A 16567-nucleotide genomic window follows, 5' to 3' on the forward strand; every position below is an offset into this window, starting at 1 on the left:
CTCTGGAATCTACGCGTATAAACAAAGACAGAATGTGACGTGTCCTCACGTGTTGTTCCAGGGGACAAACAGATCTAAGAAGGGGGCAGTTACTAATGAACAGTGACAGATAGAGGTCAGTATGTGTGACCACGGCTTGATGACACTGCAGCATGTGTTCTCTGGAATCTACATGTAAAAACAAAGACAGGATGTGACGTTTCCTCACGTGTTATTCCAGAGGATACTAGCAGTGTTTGTGCAACTTTGGAGTATCGATTAGGGACTCTATATAAGCCAGAGAGTTAATGTGAAAGTCAGTCGTGAGTGAGCCGCTACAGTCGATACAGACGATGTAAGACGTGTGCGGTTCTAGTGGAAGAGAAATGTGTACGACTCGATGCAAGTTAACTAGGGTAGAGTTAACTGGAGTGGACTACTGTCGTTAAAGTCTATACAGCGAACTACAGTGGACTTGAGCTGTTACAGTCGATACAGTCGATGTAAGACGTGTGCGGCTCTGATTCGATAGACTTGAGTACGACTTGGTTCAGTTTTGGGAGACCTGGAGCGACACTGGGAAGTGTGTCGTTGGTCTGTTCTGTGGAATACCGCTCGATGCAAGTTGAGAAGAGATGAATTGCAAAGAAGTGAAGAGATGAATTGCAACGAAGTATAGCTAACTGTAAACTGACAGATATTGTACAGTCTTCTACGCTACATGTTACAGTAACGAAATGTTAGAGTTAATAGTCATTAAAGTTATATGAAACTGAAAGTTTAGTCGTCAAGTTCTTTGCAGTGTTTTTATTTGTATACCTACTAATAGGCCTACATTCAGCCAGAAGATTCAGAAATACGTAACAATATTATGTAGTTCTCCTGATGGCCGATTGGGGGGGGGGCAAATACATCTATTGCCCTTGAGTGGTGGGGGCGGGTTGTTTTTTTTTTTGTTGTTGTTTTTTTGTTTGTTTGTTGTTGTTTTTTTTGAGAAATCATAGTTTGTGAACAAAATTAGTTGAATTACCATATAATTTTTATATTATGTCGTTCCCCTTCTGGTATCTTGGCCTATACGGTGGGGAGGGGGCGATTGCATCTACTGTTCTCTCCACTTTAGCCATCTGAGTGGGGGGGGCGGTCCTATTTTGATAAAGAAATCATAGTTTGTGAACAAAACTAGTTGAATATCTATATAATACAAGGTACTTATTAATATTTGAACCCATTTGTATATTATGTCGCACCACATTCTAATTTCACATTTTATCATTAGTAAAAATAAAATGAAAAAAGGGTTGTTCCAGGTGGGAGGAGCGAAACATGCAATTGCCCTCCACCCATCGGGCATCGAGGATTAATCGTTTTCACTCTATCGCCCCTTCTCTTTTCAGAGGAAAACATGACGTTTTAAAACAGAATAGTCAAATATGGCGACAGAGTTTATGTAATTGCACATGAATTTATCATAATTATTATAAGAAGGACTTTGTTTTGGAAAATTTAGAATTCATAAGAAATTTTTCAGTATAAGAGTAACAACTGAAATGAGTTCTGAACCCAAATAATTTTTCCTAGTCGCCTTTTTCCAACCTTTAATCAATTCGATATTTTTGGGACTATAACTCACAATTTATGCTTGAATCCTAAAAATGCAAAAAAAAAATTAGCGTAGAATCTATTTGGTGCACTTAATTTCCCCTACAATTTCCAAAATGTGTTTGTTTTTAGAGCTTTGAATTAAAGTTCTGTTACAAAACGAAGTTACAACAAAAAAAAAAGCCTTTTGAACCAAATTTATCACTTACGATTTTATAAAATATTATTTTTAAAATATATTTATTTTTTGGCGGCGATCCTCAAAGCCTTAATCTAAATGTGTGGGGTAACATATTGGTTGTATAATAATAATAATAATTTTATTTATAAAGCGCTTTTAACAAACAAAATGTAGGCTCAAAGCGGTTTGATAACAGTACAAACATAAACACAAGAGCTAAATTGACAAACCAATCAAAAAAAATTTTAAACAGGTAGGTCTTAATGTTCTTATATGTAGTGTAGCATGTTGTCTGTTTGAGATCAATGGGGAGTGAGTTCCAAACCTTTGGTCCGTGGACTGAAGAAGCCCGCAGATGTAGTAAGGGCCTATAAATTCCTATTAGAATATTTTTCAAGTAAAACATTATTTAGGGGCCTAAAAGGTTCTTGAAAATTAGATATATTTGAACGTTTAACCATCGTTCTGTTGAGGTCTCACGCTGATTCAAATGGCCTTCTACAAGAGGTCTCGATTAACATGAAGATAATATTGCGATAAATTCGGATAAATACGCCTAATAAAGATATACTTACAGTCTTAGAGCATTCACGTGTAGTTGATTATTCCAGTGGTTCGTGGAACACCTAGTCAGGCCTCGTGGAACACTAAGGTTCCGACGACCACAGTTTGGGAAACACTGATTTAGACCAACAGCAATAAATCTGTGCGATTAGAAATATTTTTACAAATTGTTTTTGTTTAGCGCTGTTACATGCTTTTAGGTTTCTCAATACGTTATGATCCTGTTATTTATGTGGACCAGTTGGGAAAATGGGGGCGGGGAGAAAGAAATGGATAGCTGGGTGAATTTTACAGTAATCAGTTTATAAAGCATTTACAAAAAAAAAAAAAAAGGGGGAAAGACCTTATTTCAAACTCATGGTTCACGCCTTCTCAACCCGACATACTAACCACTCAGTCAATTACAAATTATTTCCCTTGTTCGAGATAGGCCTACCAAACAAAATAATTAGTTTAAAATAGTGTAATTCACTAATTGATTTTTTTAAAATTAATTCTTGTGTTGTCAGATAAAAGAAATAATTGTGCAAATTTTCAGCTTGATCTGAGATTTGGTGTTTGAAAAATAACATGAACAAACTTTTTACCAGACAGACAGACAAAGTGAGTTGATATAGGCTTTGAAATGTAAAGAGAACGATGGATATGAACAGAAAAGGGGATGATGTCTTAGGCCGGGTAACTATTAACCATCAACTGAATTCAGTTCTTAATATCTACTTATTTTTACGCTCCTTCTTATATGATGTATTGTCAGGCCTACGTTTAGAATTGGTTGTAGAAGAGAGGGAGGGCGTGAAAGATGTTCAGTTTTAGTATTGGTAAGCCATATTGCAACTTGAAGTCATTTGACAGAAAGATAAGTTTTTTTTGTTGTTGTTTTTTTTTTTTTTTTGACAACCTACTTGGTGAATCAGTATGGAACAAATTGCAAAGCTACTTAAGAGCAATATTTTTTTTGTCCTCCTTTTTGAGGTCGTGTCCTCCGTCCTCCAGGTATTATTAACATAAAATGTCACAATATCCGCCCGTTTACTCTGTTGTTTACACTAATGGCATATTATGGAGCAGTGAAGTTCAGTCCTTTATATATTCTTGTTTAAACACACCAACTCAGTTATAAATAAGGTGACCAGATATCTGGGGAGCGAAAGTGGGATACATGTCGATCATGGGACCTAAAAGGAACAGGCTCAGATTTGTTCGAGCTATATTGCTTTTAACAGTGTAGACGTTACTCTAATACAGGGGTTCTCAACCTGTGGGTCGCGACCCCCTTGGGTGTGGTTTGACGCAGGGGCGGACTGGGTGTCAAAATCGGCCCGGGCATTTCTATAAAATTCGGCCCACAAGTTCTCTATCATGTGATGGGTATCCATTTCTAGGTGTATCGGTTTTTAAAAATCATTGTTAAGTTTGATAATGTATCGATATGCATGCATACAGTGAACTTTATATCTTAATAAGCAATATAGCGTCTTTTTAAATCAGCAATTATGTAGGCCCTAAAAAGTTAAAGCCTACTAGTAGCACTGTCTACATTCTACATTTTATTTTCGGAAAATGTGTTACATTAAAATAGTATTACACTGCAATGTCTGAAAGATTTTTTTTTAACACGACGCTCAGAGGGCCTTTTATAAAAATAATAACATAATAAGAATATTATAAAACCTTTAACATCTTGATATGTGCCATAGTGACTTCGATCAGGCCATTTCGGTGGCCCTACCGGCCCATTTGGGTACCGGCCCACCGGGCATTTGCCCAAATGCCCATATAGCCAGTCCGCCCCTGGTTTGACGATTTGCCAGGGGTCGCCTAAGACTATCGAAAATATGGATTCTTATCGTCTACTCTTCTATTGCTGTATGTGTGTGTTGGGGGAGGGGTCACGCAGAGTGGGAGATTGTAAAAAGGGGTCGCCGAGCTTAAAAGGTTGAGAACCGCTGCTCTAATACATTAGAATGTACACGCACATCAAATACGGCTACACACACAATGATGTCTTAATAATTGCAAGCTTTCTGAAACGTTTTCCAAGATAGATCATCTTTCTGTGCGATCCATCTGAAAGCGCTAGCCTGTCGAATATGCCGCTTCTCTTTCTGAAATACCCCGTACTCGACACAATTTTCGTAAATGTTAACAACTGTCGATGCTCCATCACTTTTCCTAATTAACTAGCGTTATCTAACCAACTAGCTTTGGTAGCCTACTTCTTTGAGGAGGAACCATTTCTAATTAACTAGCGTCATCAACCAACTAGCTTGCGTACTTCTTTGAGGAGGAACCATTTCTAATTAACTAGCGTCATCCAACCAACTAGCTTGCGTACTTCTTTGAGGAGGAACCATTTTGAGTTTTCATGCTTCTTTTCGTGCATTTCTGAACCTATTCGTCAATGGCAGAAACTACTTCAAGAGCACTGACATTCTGTCCCTAAATAAACAGAACTTCTGCATGGAATATTGACGCAATTTTTTTGTACAAAATGCAGCCACAATTCAGCACACGGGTTTTCAAAGAAGCTTTTGATTATTATAGCACACTTCTCTTGTGTAAAGAATGTGATTTCAAAGCAGTATATAATCTAAGTAGCCTCTCCTTTTAAGATTCTCCGCGAAGGATGGCCCTAAGAATTGTATCGTCAGGGGAAGCAATTTCACTTTATTGTTGGCTCGAAGCATCCGTGAACACTTTCAAAAACTGAGCATCACTAACCTGCTTTTTTTATTTGTTCATTATATAGGTGCCAAACCTTTAATAACGCTTGCTTCACATTTGATTCTTGCTCATGTGTATTTTGGGTCATTCATTCTTAAATAGTTTCAAATTGTAATCCATTGATTAAAACTGTTATTATGAAAAATTGTGTTATAGGCAAAAGTGCATTTAGCAGCTGCGAATAGGTTAATCACATTCAAATGTTGGAGAAGTTGTCTTGTCTATCTTCGTAAAGATTTTCCTCCTATCTGTTCTACTTTGTACATATCTATAGTAACCTTATATGCTTATATATGCTTCTTGATTCAACAATAAATGACAGGTTTGAGATGTTGCAGTAACATAGACTTACAGGCATTTTGGAAATAGTGTACAAAATAAATGACGTAAAAATAAGAGATGTGAAGATTTGAAGAAACATCGTTCCAATTCACAGACGAAACTAATTAGAAAACCAATCACTTGAATCAGTTGAATCAGATATAAAGGGAACGGAACTGTTGCACGAAGAATTAAGAGCAAAGAAACTTAAGTGAAAATTGGAATTGTTCACTCATTAAAGTGCTAGAATATATTTGTAGAAAAGAAACAATACATCATAAAGTTATTCCTATTTAGTAGCCTAATTGTAATGCAAGCTGTTAATGCATGCTACCTATTATGACCTATGTCAGAGCCTAGCGGCGAACGGTTGTTTTCGAAATCAAAAAATAACGTACAGATTTATATAGAGTAGTTTATGCTATTCGGACACCATTGTAAAATAATGCGCTGTTAAAGTCAAACTTTCAAATTTGGGCCTATAGGTGTCCGAATTCATGTAATGTCCGAATTAAATAAACTAATATATATATATATATATATATATATATATATATATATATATATAGGTCTGTGATATTTGGCATTAGCTTTAGTTTTATATAGACTACTTTAGATATCTAGATTCTAGATCCTAGGTCCTAGATCTACTATCATCTAGAATTCTAGATAGTAGACTTTCTATTTAACTTGACTAGGTCAGGTCCATAGACTAACTAGACTAGTAACTTAACTAAACTTTTAATTAAACTTTATTTTTAAGTGACTAAGGCTAAGGGCTAGGCCTCTAACAACTTACTAAAAAAGCTTCTAACTAAGACTAAGTCTAAGGCGCCTAAGCCTTCTACTTCAAGAATACATCTAGTCATCTAGTTAGAATCTAAGTCTCTAAGATCTAGATCTACATCTGATCTAGATCTAGAATCTATATTTATTTAAATTTATTTTTCATATTATTAGATCTAGACATCTAGAGTCTAGAATTTAATCTAGAATAATCTAGATCTATCTAGTATCATTCATAGTATGGATGTAGATCTTTTATAGAGTCTAGTTTATAGAACAATAATTTAATAGATTAGATAAAGATAGATACTTTAGATAGATTTTTTTTTTATTATATTAGATCTAGCTAGATAGCAGATAGATATAGATCTAATAATTATATATAATAATAGCTAGAGTCTAGATTACTTAGACTTAGATTTTAGATCTAGATCTATATTTACTATAGTACTATACTCATAGTCTATATAGTTAATATAGACTCTAGTCTAGTTAGAGACAGAGTGAGAGACTTAAAATTTACTTTAATTTAAGACTTTAATTAATATTAGAGTCAACGACTACTAGATCTCTAGATTACCAGACCAGACCATAATAATATATACTTCTATAAAAAATAAACCACAATAAATCTAGATTATATAGATTTTCATCTCATTATAATTATAATATCATAAATATATATATGGTCTAGTAGTCTAGATCTATAATTAGTATCTATTATAGAAGATATATATATATATAATAATAATAATATGGAGTCTACTAGATAAACGATAAACAAGATTAGTCTATAAAATCTAGAGATCTAAAAATTAACAGAATGGCTGGTAGAGAAGTTGCTTGTGTTGTTAATAGATGTCATCAAGCATTGGAAAATAATAAATTAGGTACCGGTAACCATCATAATAAAAATGGCATGATCATTATCAAATATCATGAGGAACCAAATCATAGCTAATCTTTGGATCAAGTTAGATTTAAACTTAGATCCTCCTGTGCAGTTCGGCACATATTGCAGCAAGTCTCTCTCCACAGAGAGCAGTCCACAGCCTTAACCCAACTAGTGTCTTTGATCTTCAAATAATGTGCACCACGATATAAAATGGGGACAGGCCTTGCTTAATTTCTTCTTTCCTTGGGTCAAAGAATGCCTGCAACAAATTTCAGAAACTAGTTGGATGGCATTTGAATTAAGAACATAGATATCTATATATCATGAAATCTAGATATGTTAAACGTTACATATACATTTCTTAAAGTTTTGCTTTATTTGCATTCAAGACATTGTTAGTTGTTTTTTTTTTCTTCTTTTTCTGTATTGAAAAAAAAGTTGTTAATTCACAGACAGTTAAACCCAGTTCCAATAATAGAATGAAACATAGAAAATGTTGTGTACTCAAGCCAGCGGTGTTCACCATTCTTCATTATATTGCTATTGATCGACATCTAATATTGTATTGTGCGTGTGAATAGGGTATGATATATCATGCATAGGGGTCACATGGCCTAGTCTGGGTGAGTGTGACAAGTATGGTACAAGAAACAGGTTTACCAACATTCACCTCCCATTTTCTCATAGTCACGCACACACCAGACAATAGTCAATGCTTGTAATCACTATCGCTGTATCAACCTTTTTTTTACGTTAACAGAATGGCCTCAAAATACAACATAAAATACCAAATGCCCTCAGGTTTGAGGACTTTTCTAATAAGTGGAGTAGCTTTGTAGGATATCCATATCATTTGGTTATTTCCCTTGTTGAAATGTAATTTGAACTATTCTAATTCCAAGCCACTCCCTGTTCCCTGTCAATATGAGTTTAGCAGATTCCATTGTATCTATTAAATTATGATGAATTGTGATAATTCTTAATATATCTTCATACTATCAACAGACTTGTCTTGCTGTCAACTAACCAGTGTGCCAGATGCAATATTTCTACTACTGAGCAGCATTGAACTCAAGTGCTGTACATTCTCCCAGAATCTTTTGAGAAAAATACCATCCAAGCTTGCAGTCAAATTTAATTTACTCATAGGTTAGTGAATTGTAAATTCTAATAACAGAATTATGAGTAAGAATATTTTTGTAAATAAAGATATTAACATTATTACTTTGCTTTTATTTTATATGTAAACAGAAGTGCTTCTTTTTTTTACTTAATAATTATTACTTAAAAAGTAATAAATTTATATCTTGTTAAACAGCAATGGTTCTCTTTGAACACTTTTAACAAGCTCGAGAAGTAGTGTTCACTACTTTCGGTATCCAAGAGATTGCTTTAGTTTGTGAAAAGCCTAATCATCAGTCACATTCACATCTGAATGTGAAGGAACCTTTGGAGCTGTGTGTGCATTGCAAGGCTCTCAAATGTTGAACAAAAATCAGTTGTCTCCATCAGGATTCAAACTCAGAATGTTTTTTTCTTCTTCTTCCTTGTTCTCATTTTTATGTTGGAGCGTTCAGATGACTAGACCAATATATGAGATGAACTCCGCAATAGTTTCAACATCAGGGAGCTCTCCACATAGTTTTCTTTCTATTGGGGTGTTTTGGGGCCAGTGTCTTGTACAGGCCTCTTGGTAAAGAGAGCAGTTTTGGAGGACATGGTCAGCATTTTCTGGTGACCCTGCACATGGGCAGATTTCACTGGTTCCAATTTTAATTGAAAGACACATAGATCTTTTTTTTTTTTTTTTTTTTTTTTCAGAACTTGATTTGAGTCATAATCATTTGTCCTGTCTGCCAGAAGAACTAAAGCATATGGACTCTCTTTCAACATTAGACATATCTCACAATGATTTCTCCACTCTCCCTTCAATTATATATAAGTTGGATAGCCTCAAAAAAATGAATGCTGAAAAAAACAACATTCAGGGTAATTCATTGTAATCAAGTCAAGCATTTTTTAAAAATAATTTAGTGTTGTAACTAAATAATATATTTTTTTTTTTTGGAATATAATCATGTTAACTGTTAAATGTTACAGAGATTGATGTAACAAAGTTGAAGCTATTGCCAAACCTTGTAGAAATCAACATGCAAGAGAATCCTTTAACACAGGATACTTATACTCATTTATTAAATTTAACAGATAAAATTACAGTTCTAGTCACACCTCTGGATGCACAAGGTGATAATTTTGATTAGATCATTTTAAATTTGTCAAGGGTATAAACCTATTGTCACAGCCCAAAAGCTTGCTGACAGTGTCACTCAATATTATCACAGCGTTAATTATTATTTATTTATTTCATCCCAATTATTTCTTCCTTTTAGGCCTAATTTCACCACCAAACTCCACCTTTCCCTCTTATCGCTAGACTGAGTCCACCACATTGGTGACGATGTGGCCAACAGCCTTCGCTTATCTTCCCTTGACACGCGAAGGATAAACAGTTCGACTATGGGCGCTGGTCATTGGTACCAGGTGTCTGACGTTCATGGTTGACACCACCTGCCCATTGTCTGAGCAAACCTACCCATCCCGCACTTCAGGACATACTTCATTCTTTTCTCCACCCCTACCCACGTCTCTGATCAAGGAGATTATCCATGTCAACCCACCTCTTGATATTTCTAGGTGCGACTCCATTCTCGAGTCAGATTCACCCATGTGGGAGATAATCGTTAGTCTCTCACCCCTCCATTTTCCGCCCATCTCTTCCGGACCTTTATAATCTAGACTAAGTTGGAATAGACATGCTTTGTCATTTTCTCCATCTCGCTGACAGTTGAGTCTGGGCTATATCATTCATCCTTGTTTCTAGAGAAATACCTGGTGGTAAGCCGGACTTAATCACAGTTCCATCTTAATTAGTTTGTTTGTAATTCTTGCGGGATAATATTATTTGGATTTGGCTTATTTCATTTATGTTTAATGTGTGCATTGTATATTTCTAACTTGCGTAGAAAACATAATTATTTCATGTGTACATATTTAATTCCATTACCTTATGTCCACCATGTGTTAATATGATTATCTCTACATTTTGTCAATTGATTGTTGTTGCAACCTTGTATATATTTGTACATCTTATTTTATTTCCTTTATCTCGGCTGATCGCCTTGATGATCTTTCTAACGCACTGACACTGCGCTTAGAAGAGAGTTGTAAATTATCTCCCCCTTTTTTTCCCATTTTACTTAGGTGAGAGCTGTGTCCCTTGAACGGGCACTCTCTACATGTATGTTCACTCCATTGTTCATGGCCGACGGCTGCATGTAAACAATGGCGTCACGGTTGCTGGCCATTATCCATTGTCTCCCCCCCCCCCTTTTTCACTTATGTTAAACTGAGATTGTTATTTCCCTTACTTTGTACGTTTTACATTGCTACTGTTAGCCATCTATTTTGCCAATTCCATTTGTCATCATCTCCCCATTGTACTCAAAAGCCTTTTTACCAATCTGACTAATGCACCTCAGTCGAGGGCATCGATAAGATGCATGAGAGACATGTCCTAACTTGTCTTTGTTTATCTGCACCCTCCCTCAGGTGTCTGCCTATTTAACTGCCTACTGGTCAACCTATTTGACTGCCTACTTGGCACTATCTGCCTATTTGGCGTTACATGCCTTCTGGATACCACACACATATTAGACACTACGTTCCCTGAGACCACGTGTCTATGTGAGACTTCATTACCTCGCCTACTCATCACAGCTTACTGGACCTATCCTGTTAACAATGCTGCCCTCGGCAGATCAGCTTTGCCCGCAGCACACTTCGTGCCCACAGTAGCCGGCCATCCGCCCAACTGTGCCCACAACAGACCACAGAATTTTGGATTGAGACTCCACAAGTCCTGAGTCACTGGCGACCCCCTACCCGTTAGAGCACCAACTCCAGCTGCAAGACCTCCACATAGGAACCCAGCCAGCTGCTACATCGACAGGACAACCAGATAAGTTTGAAGACAAAGTGACATAAACTCTCTCTCATAAAGTGCAAAGAATGATGATATAATATTACTAAGAGATAGATGCAAACCCCCTCCCCCCCTTTTTATTCTTCCATGTATATTTTATGTAAATAAATATCCATTAATTCTTTAAAGTTTTTGTATCTTTCTCCATTATCTGATTTGTTGCGTGCTGGCCTAGTGTGTTGCAAACTTAAAATAATCATCCCCTAGACACCAAACAAGCCACTCATACACGCAATACACAAGGGCCGTCACACCTATGTAGCCTTATTTATCATAACTGCCTATATTGCACAAGCATCGTTCAAGTTTTGAAATTACTATCTTAATGTTTTTTATTGTTATATTTTAACATTTTCATGACCCTGTCACTTAAAATCTCTATGCTGCTAGAGCGAGTCACTCAGAATTAACAAAATATTGTGTCTCCCTTGGCATGTATTGAAAACAAAGTATCAGTTTCTAAAAGTCAAGACATCTCTGGGCAATGATATTTAATTAATAAACAAACCACAAAAGTGTGAAATTGTTCTTGGTGTTAAAAGTTAATACAAGTTAGTCTCTTAAAAGGTTTTCATTTTAATTTACACAGATGTAATAAATTGAATTCTTCATATTAAGCTAAGAATTTCCCATAGAAATCATTTTTTAGTTAGAATTTATTTCCAACCCTAAGTCCAATCTTTTTTTTTTAATTGCTTTTGCGCTATGGTAGACTCTTTTTAGCGGTCCCCAAAAGGGGAAAAGACGCTATTAGTTTTGTGCGAAATGTCTGTCCGTCTGTCCGTCCGTCCCGTTTAGATCTCGTAAACTAGAAAAGATATTGAAAATCCGACATCACAATATTTTAGACCATTCAAAGTTCTGATGCAACGGCTACTTTTTTTTTTCTGAACGCGAAAAATCTAATTTTTAAAATCACTTATGGAAGCAGTTTTTTAAAGAGAAAAAGCTAATTAGTATGCATTATAAGTTAGACCTAATTTAAAATGAATAGTAATCTTATAAACATCATTTTTATGAACATTTTTTTTTATTGGGGAATTTATTTTTTTTTTTTTTTTTGAGGATTTGAATAAGAGATTGAGCCTTTTCAAAACAATTGGATCAATTATAAGACATCAGTTTGGCCAAAGGAGGACCGGTGGCTGAGCGGTAAAGCGCTTGGCTTCCGAACTGGGGTTCCGGATTCAAATCCTGGTGAAGACTGGGATTTTCAACTTTGGAATCTTTGGGCGCCTCTGAGTCCACTCAGCTCTAATGGGTACCTGACATTAGTTGGGGAAAAGTATAGGCGGTTGGTCGTTGTGCTGGCTACATGACACCCTCGCTAATCGTAGGCCACAAAAGCAGATGAACTTTACATCATCTGTCCTATAGACCACAAGGTCTAAAAGGGGAACTAGTTAGGCCAGGTTCACATCTAACTTTACATTCACTTTCACCTATCCTTTGATCTGCGGGACCGTTGGGGCACTACACAAGATCTGTTAACCTTCTTTCTCCATTCTTATCTCTCATTTGTCTTTGATATAATTTCATTTGCATGTTCTTTCTGAAAATATTGAAGCCTGCCTGGATGGACCTTTTCCGGGGCCGATTTTGAGTTTGTGTTTCCACACAAACTGTCTTTTGTAACCTTGTTTTTTACTTGACATGTGGTTGGAGTGGGGTATCTAGGTGAAGGTTTAAGTTGGGTTTTGATCTCTACCCCCCCCCCTTTTGAGAGGTAGTCCAACAGTTAATGCACCTCATCCACACATCTTTCTTTGCTCTACATCTACACAATACTAATAAAGAAATGACTTATCTTGATTACCTTAAGCAAATGATATAAATACAAAATAACACATTCAATTTATACATATAGTTTACTCATCTTAGTTAAAAACAGGTAAAATATAAAAAAAAATACTTTAAAAAAAAAAAATATTTTAAGTGTAATTGTATCAATTATTTTGTCTCAATAATGTAATTAATTTGTAATAGATCTAGAATAACAATAATACATTTTTGAGATTGGAAATATTTTTACAAATTGTTTTTGTTTAGCCCAATTTCATGCTTTTAGTAGGCTCAATGTGGTATGGTCCAATCACTTTTGTGGACCAGTTGGAGGGGGGGGGGGGAGGAGGAGGGTGTATTTGTGCAACTTTTTTATTTTAAAAAAAAGCTGCTCGACTTGAATTCAACCTCAAGGGTTTAAATTTCTTTGATGGAAGGCTGACATGCTATCCACTGTGCTAGAGTACTTATGAAATTAGAATTTTTTTTAGTTATCTATTTTTAGTTTCAAACTTTTAGGCAACGACCTAATTCTCTACACAAGGCTTATCTTACCTTAGCTATCTCTATAGAAAACAAAAATTAATTAATTACAACTAATTGATAAAATAGTTGGTCAATTTTGTTTTTGATTCATGTATTGTTAAGGACTAGGAATAATTGTGCAAAGTCAATTGGATGTGAGAATGAGAAGTGGGAGAAATAATTTGTACCAGACAGAGTGAGTTGATATAATCTTTATAAAAGCATATCACATACACATCTCCCATCTATAAAGTTTTCCTCACTCTGCAGAATACAATTTTCTAATTATTGAGCACAAGTAATTCTTTCATAATGAAACACACTGAATACTTCTTCTACTTCTTCATAGCTCATACTGACTGTTAAAATTAAAATTCTTATTTAACTTGACAACTGCCTCAATTATAATTGTACTACACTATTTTTTATTGATTTCTATTTCCTGATATTTGACAGGAAGTGAAGTGAATATGACAAAGGAATTATGGCCACCATCTGAAAAGGTTGATGACTGAATATTTATGTCACCTGTCAATTTAATTTCAATTATGGTGCTTTATTTTACTGTGTATAATTAAACTTTTTTGGACTGCTAAGATTACAATCTTTATCATGTAAATAGTGTGTGTGTGCAGATGACTTTGCTTTTAAGTTGTAGTTTGATTTGTTTTTTTTGTTGCTCTAAATTTTGTATTTAACAAACGAATTTCACTTCACAATCATTTTGATATTTGATAAAAGAGACAAAAAGGTTGTATAAAACGACAAACAATATACCAGCTCATATACAACTAGAAGGAAATGAGAAGGCTGACACACTCGCCAAGAGTGGGAGAACTAACTCACAGATAAACTCTGCACTCTATCCAGAAGAATTGAAGAAATTAATTGTAAATAAAATAAATGAGAAATGGACGATCTCTCATCCAAATCACAAGAAAGATGACACTTACTATAAGCTATCCCAACAAGACCAACGTCTAATCTTTCAACTCTGGACCAGACACAACAGAATGCGACAACACATGTACCGGAAGCTCAAAATTGGAACCAGTGAAATCTGCCCATGTGGAGTATCACCAGAGAATGCCGACCACGTCCTCCAAAACTGCTCTCTTTACCAAGAGGTCCGTATAAGACATTGGCCCCAAAACACCCCAATAGAAAGAAAACTATATGGAGAGCTCCCTGATTTGGAAACCACTGCGCAGTTCATCTCATATATTGGTCTAGTCATCTGAACACTCAAACATAACAATGAGAACGAAGAAAAAGAAGAAGAACAAACAATACAATTTTTAAGTTCAAATATCAAGTTAAAGGATCATTTTTAAATACAGATTTTAAAAATACTCTTATATATTTGAAGGAATAAGAAATATATAAAACTACAGATGTTCACATTAAAATTTTACAATGATAATGTTTTTTATTTTTTTAAAAATAATAATAAAATCAAGGCCCCGAGTTATTGCAATCTCAAATGTACATATATTTGTTTTCGTCTCAGATTTTTTAAAATATTTAATGATAAATGTTTTGTTACAATGAATAATTTTTTACTGCATTTTTTATTAAGAAAGTAAAAAATGATAAAATACAAGAAACTATAATGGCTTTTAGCTTTATATGCTGTTTATTTTGACTGGAACCTTTTGTTTGCATCCTCCATTGCAACAGCCCACATTTTCATGAAACCATACATCCCCATGGTGCAATGGATTTGATTATAATGCTTTTTATTTTGACTGTTCCATAAAACTCCACTTTAATTTTTATTAGATGTTTGATGCACTCAATTTGCTTAAAGTTTGTAGAAATAATTTATTTTTTTTTATCTCTTGTTTCCTAGTGCTATGTACAAAGTGTATTTGTTTTATTTCAATTTGTGATTGATGAACTGTGAACACAATGCATTGAATATTATCAAATCTTCTCCTGTTTGCCATAACCTTGCACTATAATACCAACATTATTATTAAAATATAATTTTGTTTAAAAGTAAAGGTAACCCTTTCACACTTTATATGGGCAGATGATGTAAAGTTCATCTGTTTCTATGGCCATTGGTTAAGAAGGGTGTCGTGAGGCTAGTGCAATGATCAGCCCCAACATATGTCAGGTACCAATTGATTTGGGTGGAGGATTGTTCTAAAGATCCCAATGTTCAAAATTCCAGTCTGAGATTTTAATTTGAGACCCCTCGGTTTGGAAGCCAAGCATTTTACCACTTGGCCACCAAGCTCCCATCAACTTTTAAACTATTAAGGAAAAAAATGTTATAAAAAAAACTAAGATACATGTATTAACTGTACATAAAGCTCAGAATTATAAAATTGCTGGCTTGTGTCTAGACTAATTATCTCCATAGCAACTAATTTAATGTGTGATTTAGCAGATTTTATTTCTTGTTTTTGTTTAGTTTATGTGATAATGTAAATGTATTCTATACACCACTAATGTATTTATTGAATAGTGAGCTCAATATTTTATTTAGCCAGAGTATTTGAAATAGATTATTAGTTGAGTAAAAGTATTTCAATGCATCAACTTACTGGAATGAGTATATTTCTAAGTAAATAATGAAAGGTTTACCATAGAAATAAAACAAAATCTGAATTGTATTCATTGGTATTTTTTTAGTTAATTTTTTTTATTTATATTATTTATATATATATATATATATATATATATATATATATATATATATATATATATATATATATATATATATATATATATATATATCTGTGTGTTCAGACTTGGATTCTGCAGTCTTACTTACAAGACCCCCCTCCCATATTGCATTGATAAAGTACTAAATTCATTAGTAAAAAAAAATCTAAAAAAAATATTCTTACAAAATTTCCTATTTGACCTGTTAGTCCCCTATATTCTATCAAAGAGCAGATATACTTTCTTTTTCTTTGACATTGGAAAGGGAATGGGTTATCTTGTGAGGTTTTCTTGCTGGTGATTAGTTAACATAATTCCCCCTAGTGCAGTTTATTTATTTATTTTTTGCAATAAAGTTAAATAATTAGATTCCAAATAGCAATTGTAAATATTTTTTTTTGGCTGGTCTAATATTGATCTCTGATCCAGATCCTGAATTAATTTTTATTATGGATCCTTATTCAATTTCATAAATGCTTAATAATAA

At 34.5% G+C, this 16567-nt stretch overlaps 1 protein-coding gene across 4 annotated transcripts; it reads left to right on the forward strand.

Moving 5' to 3' along the window:
* Nucleotides 1-5682: 5682 nt before the first annotated feature.
* LOC106073079 (leucine-rich repeat-containing protein 40-like) lies at nucleotides 5683-16028 on the forward strand. Of its 4 annotated transcripts, none has more exons than XM_056022061.1 (6): nucleotides 5987-6072; nucleotides 6983-7050; nucleotides 8061-8204; nucleotides 8877-9044; nucleotides 9156-9299; nucleotides 13861-16028. In XM_056022061.1, exons 2-6 carry the CDS (start codon nucleotides 6984-6986, stop codon nucleotides 13917-13919), a joined length of 582 nt encoding a protein of 193 aa, XP_055878036.1. In that variant the 5' UTR covers nucleotides 5987-6072; nucleotide 6983; the 3' UTR covers nucleotides 13920-16028. The 4 variants fall into 4 exon arrangements, with proteins under 4 accessions (XP_055878038.1, XP_055878036.1, XP_055878037.1 ...); XM_056022062.1 differs by having other exon boundaries at nucleotides 5988-6072; nucleotides 6965-7050; XM_056022063.1 differs by lacking the exons at nucleotides 5987-6072; nucleotides 6983-7050 and adding an exon at nucleotides 5683-5743.
* The last annotated feature ends 539 nt before the right edge of the window (nucleotides 16029-16567 follow it).

This window comes from Biomphalaria glabrata, chromosome 2, assembly GCF_947242115.1.
Source record: "Biomphalaria glabrata chromosome 2, xgBioGlab47.1, whole genome shotgun sequence".
Lineage (NCBI taxonomy): Eukaryota > Metazoa > Mollusca > Gastropoda > Planorbidae > Biomphalaria > Biomphalaria glabrata.

Coding starts and splice junctions, on each gene's coding strand:
- LOC106073079 (XM_056022061.1), top strand. CDS start 6,984: ATGGCTGGTAGAGAAGTTGCTTGTGTTGTTAATAGATGTCATCAAGCA. Junction 7,051..8,060: donor ATTGGAAAATAATAAATTAG/GTACCGGTAACC, acceptor TACTATCAACAG/ACTTGTCTTGCTGTCAACTA. Junction 8,205..8,876: donor CAAATTTAATTTACTCATAG/GTTAGTGAATTG, acceptor TTTTTTTTTCAG/AACTTGATTTGAGTCATAAT.